This window comes from Helianthus annuus, chromosome 16, assembly GCF_002127325.2.
Source record: "Helianthus annuus cultivar XRQ/B chromosome 16, HanXRQr2.0-SUNRISE, whole genome shotgun sequence".
In the NCBI taxonomy this organism is placed as follows: Eukaryota; Viridiplantae; Streptophyta; class Magnoliopsida; order Asterales; family Asteraceae; genus Helianthus; species Helianthus annuus.
In genome coordinates, this window is record NC_035448.2 from 141,604,326 (window position 1) to 141,609,250 (window position 4,925).

Below are 4,925 nucleotides of genomic sequence, written 5' to 3' on the forward strand. Positions count from 1 at the left end.
TTAAAGAGTCGGTTGACTGGCACATGTGCAACCTCGACCAATGGGAATACACGAATGTTCAGTGTCCACTTGTTTCGGGTCGGAGTGGACCAAAACTGAAAACCCAATAATACACTGACCAATTTATACGCCGATACCGGGCCAGTTCCGAATAGGCAAGTCCTGACCAGATACCGCCTGGTCCTACATATGCATGAGCTATAAGTTCTTGTAATGAACAAATGATGAAATGATAAGGGTTGGTGGCACCACCTATATAAAATATATTGACAAAATGATTAACTTTACAATAAGAATTGTATTTGTAAATGATTATGAAGCAGTAACAACTATAAACTCTATATCTCGAATACACCTATCGTTTGGAAAACATCCCCTGCGTCAACGATGAGAAGTCATATTCACCCCCTAACTGAGTCGGGATGCCTACCGCTCCTTTCGACGGTCTAGATTTCATGCTGTAAAACAAGTAACACATCACCCATGAAAAGCTGATAATTCCTGTTACAGAAACAACGTATGTGAACGCAGACTACAGTTACCTGGACGTTGTGTAAAATCCCTGATTCCCGATCGGTCGGTGGAGCCCATTCAGGGCGTTCACATTGGTTTGATGATTTCCGGTCAACTTAAATTGCTGTTGACTATGAACTGCTAGTTGTGGGTGCTGAACTGGAGACGGGTGCACCATGGTTGACTTTTCAAAAGTCAACACACCATGTTAAAAGTTAAAACGTTGTAAATTGTAATTAGATTGTACTAGATTCATTGGGTTTGAACAGAACATACCTTTTCGGAAAGATTCATGATGTCCGGTTTTACTTGTTTACATGGTTCTTGGGTCAGTGGAGCGGCCCAATCTAATCCATCAAAAAGATCCTCAAATTCAGATTTTGACTTTGACTTTGACTTTGTTTGCACTTTGTTACTTGATTTTTTGGTATCGTTGTCTTCTGTCACCGGTATCACTGGACCACATGCTCCAAATATATATTTTTTAATCAAGAAGTCGATTTTACGGGGTGTAAAAAGACTAAAATACCCTCTACATGCAACTGGTGATACACATTCTTACCTTGAGTTCTTGCTTGTGGAAGATCAAAAAGATCAGTGGCATGATAGTCATTAACCTTTTGGTCCGATACAGTCTCAACAACTTTATGTTCCTCTGTCTTTGATTCAGGTTTGATTTGTTTTCGTTGAACAATGACCTATACGATTAACGGGTCAACAGACGTTACTTCATTTTTTTTAAAGTCAACTAGAAATAACTAGCTAAAGTAAAAATATTAATACCTTATGCTCAACAACTTTAGGAGGAAGGGGAGGTGTAAGCTTGTTATTATTGTAAAGCTGAGGGCTTTGTTTTTGCTCGGGTAAATGGATAATGACCCTAGTTGATGTTCTAACCGTGGGCTCAACGGGTGCATGCTCTTCTCGTGTTATACTCGAACGCGGTTCAAGTTTTCGGTCTCGAGAAACCCATCTCTTGTCTACGTACCTGATCAAAATTATCTATTATTTTACTTTGGTATGTGAATAGATAGAAAAGGGAAATAACACTTTAAACATTAAACATGGTTTTGAGTAAGGTACACGGATGGTCCATGTGGTTTACCAAAATTTCGGATATGGTTCCTAGCTTTCCAAAAATACACGGATGGCCCATGTGGTTTGCACTTTGTAACACATTTAGTCCTCAGCCAACAAGCCCAAAGGTTTTAGCATGTCCAAGTTAGGCACTAAATGTGTTACAAGGTGCAAACCACAGGGATCATCCCTATACTTTTGAAAAAGCTAGGGACTAAATGTGTTACAAAGTGCAAACCACAGGGACCATCTATGTACTTTTGAAAAGCTAGGGACCAAATTCAAAACTTTGGTAAACCACAGGGACCGTCCGTATACTTTACTCTTTGGTTTTTGTTAAAGATTAAAACATTTCTTGTAACAATGCAAAAAAAAACTTGGAATTGAAAGAGAAACTTACTTTGCACGAATGAACTTCTCAATCCCAACTCTATCGTGTTTCGGAGGCAACTCGGCTTCCCAATATTGATTTGACTTATTATTTCCCATGGCTGCAAATAAGCATAAATCGTTTGTGAACTGCTATTGTGGCTTTTAGTTTCTAAAATTAAAAAACTATAAAAGTTGTAAGTAAGGGTGCGTTTCAAGACATAACCAATTTCAAGTAGAGAACTGCATAAACATTTGTACGTAGTGCTCACTAAAGAGAAATGGTTATGCGGTTACATATATAACCATTTTATGTGTCACAGTTAAAGCAATAAGTACACACGTGTATTTGGTTCCTGCAGTTCTCTGCTTAAAATCGTGTCTACATTGAACGACCAAATTAATGCTAAAATTCTAACGAACAAAGGTAGATGAAACAAGCTCTAGCAACTCACTTTGTATATACGCAATCTGATCTGGCAGCCATGTATCAAGAGTAGCAGATCTCACCTAAAAAAAACATAAAAATTAATTCAAATAATTATTTACAGTCAAAAGTTGTTGGTAGCGGAACAGACCTTCGATATGTGTACTCCAAGACTTCTATGAACACCAGAACATTGCATGCATATAAATATCCCGAGATTTACGCTAGCCCATCTAGGAGCCCTGAAATTATAACAAATATATTTGAATAAATTTCACATTTTTATTCAAAATAACAATTATCTTAATCTTTTTTACTTTGCAAAAAATGTCATGCCATCAACCTGCTTTGACAGTCGGCACATTCTCGATTCTCCGGCGATTTAAGTAACCCATCGAGTATCTGCATTAGGGACAAGTGTCAAAATTGCCTTATTTGTCATTAGTTAAAGGTAATCATGCGGGTCTGCTAGAGAGACTCGGTGCTTTGCGCTTACCACGGTACGGGTCGAAACGGTTCGGGTCGAAACGGTACGGGCAGAAACGGTTCGCGTCAAAACGGTTCAGCTCGAAACGGTTCGGGTTCGAAACGGTTCGCGCCGAAACGGATTTTTTGTATTTTTTTAGAATTTTTATGATTTTTTAGATTTTTTATTATTTTTTAGAATTTTTTGGATTTTTTTTTGATTTTTTGGAATTGGATCAAAATGGCAATTGAAAACATTTAAAATGAAAATCCCCAAAATACCCCTGGTTAAAAATGGAGTTTTTGGATGGAGTTAGTGTATGTGATCAAATTGGCAACAAAAAGTAAAAGTCAGGGACCTAGAGGCAAAAAAAAACTATTTGGACTAAAATGACAAATTTGGACAAAACTCAGGAACTAAAATGGCAATTTACTCTTTTGTTTGACTATTCCTAATATTGCTTGTGAGTTGTGACCTTGAAAAATTATGTACTCCAAATGTCAAAGTTTAGGCTTGACACAAGTTTTGCTTTTTTTTCTTTTTCTTTTTGAAGGTGTTTATTATTAATTTAGGCCAACTACTAAGTTTCAACTACTTCAATAAGAAGCTAGGTTTAAAACACAGCAAGATACAACTTCTAGAGCATGATGTACAATTCTTGATGAATTAGAGTACAGGTCACTATAACATCTCATTTGCACTTGACACCTTGTACACCATACATAAATAAATGGTTGTACTTTAATAAGAAAATTAAAAAAATTGTAATAGGATAGCATGCTTTAACAACTCATGCAGCAAAAGTTGTAATATCAAGAAATGCAAGTCCTCAAATAACTTTTAATGATCACAGAAGGACATCATCCACATATATATAAATTAATTTACAACCATATATTATAACAAATTATGAATCACCTTAGCTCAATCCTATTTATTAAATCACATAAAACAACAGACTCAATTCCAAATTGAAAATTAAAATTGGAATTATTGAAAATCAAATATGTTTTTCATCAATCAATTATTTACAAAATCATCATGAACCATCTATCTGGTGTAATTCATCCACATAAAACAAACATAATTGATGATTAACAAACATCAAATTAATCATATTCGATCCAATAAAGCACCTGGTATAAAAGAAGTGAGAAGAAGCGAACCTTTCTGTGTTTTTCATTAAGCTCCTTACTAATACGTGCTTTCTCGTTCATATTACAGAACTTCTGTTTATATGATTTCTTGTGAAGATCGAAGAAGAAGAAGAAGAATTTGCAGAGAATAGAGGTTTTAGAATGAATTGTTCTGTTTTGATTGAATTTTCTCCTTTTTAAAAGTATGTGGGAAAGGAAAAGATATGTAAGTTCCCTTTTCCGTTTTGTGCTTGTTTTTTTGGGGGGTTTTCTTTTTTCTTTTTTTTTTAATTAAAAGGTTTGTGTGTTGGGTTGAACTTGTTAATTTAATTATGTCAATTTTCTAACCCATTTAATTCATTTTTTTAGTAAACTGTAATTTTACAATTGGAGTGCTGATACCTTTACCCCTATTTTTTAAATTTTGCTGCTTTACACACCACGTTTTCCTGATTGCGTCAATGTTTACCCTTCAGCGTGTGAAAATACGTTCTTACCCCTGATAATAAAAAAAGGATTAGAGTAAACCACACATTTACATCCTGTGCTTTACCTCCGCTGAAATGTTTACACCTTGTTTACCTAAACTTTACACTTTCAGCGGTATTCTGACCACCGGAGCAAAACTTGCAACTCGTCTTCTTCGGTAATCACCTACTGCAACCACTCCGAACACCGTGATTTCAACTCGTCTTCTCCGATTCGATGAGCGTTTAGACGGTAAAGATCATCTAAGATTGTTTATTCAAATTGATTACGATGCAAGATAAACAGACGAATAAACAATCTCGAACTTGACTTTGAGAGATGGATGGAAAGTGAAGAACTTACATTGATGATAAATATATTGTATACATGATGAATAAGAATGAGCTAGAAAATCCTAATTTGATAACTTAAATTATACATGATTATATGATATCATGAAAAGTAAATA

At 35.4% G+C, this 4,925-nt stretch overlaps 1 protein-coding gene across 4 annotated transcripts; it reads right to left on the reverse strand.

Annotated features, from left to right (window-relative positions):
- Positions 1 to 225: 225 nt before the first annotated feature.
- On the reverse strand, positions 226 to 4,250 carry LOC110916356 (probable ADP-ribosylation factor GTPase-activating protein AGD15). Of its 4 annotated transcripts, none has more exons than XM_022161102.2 (10): positions 4,019 to 4,250; positions 2,730 to 2,788; positions 2,538 to 2,628; positions 2,415 to 2,469; positions 1,991 to 2,081; positions 1,297 to 1,501; positions 1,076 to 1,211; positions 790 to 968; positions 543 to 697; positions 226 to 458 (listed from the first exon to the last, which is right to left on the reverse strand). In XM_022161102.2, exons 1-10 carry the CDS (start codon positions 4,067 to 4,069, stop codon positions 356 to 358), a joined length of 1,125 nt encoding a protein of 374 aa, XP_022016794.1. In that variant the 5' UTR covers positions 4,070 to 4,250; the 3' UTR covers positions 226 to 355. The 4 variants fall into 4 exon arrangements, with proteins under 4 accessions (XP_022016794.1, XP_022016793.1, XP_022016795.1 ...); XM_022161101.2 differs by having other exon boundaries at positions 790 to 980; XM_022161103.2 differs by having other exon boundaries at positions 790 to 980; positions 2,704 to 2,788.
- Between the last annotated feature and the right edge of the window lie 675 nt (positions 4,251 to 4,925).

Coding starts and splice junctions, on each gene's coding strand:
- LOC110916356 (XM_022161101.2), bottom strand. CDS start 4,069: ATGAACGAGAAAGCACGTATTAGTAAGGAGCTTAATGAAAAACACAGA. Junction 1,502..1,990: donor GAGAAGTTCATTCGTGCAAA/GTAAGTTTCTCT, acceptor AATTTTGATCAG/GTACGTAGACAAGAGATGGG. Junction 698..789: donor TCATGAATCTTTCCGAAAAG/GTATGTTCTGTT, acceptor ACTTTTGAAAAG/TCAACCATGGTGCACCCGTC.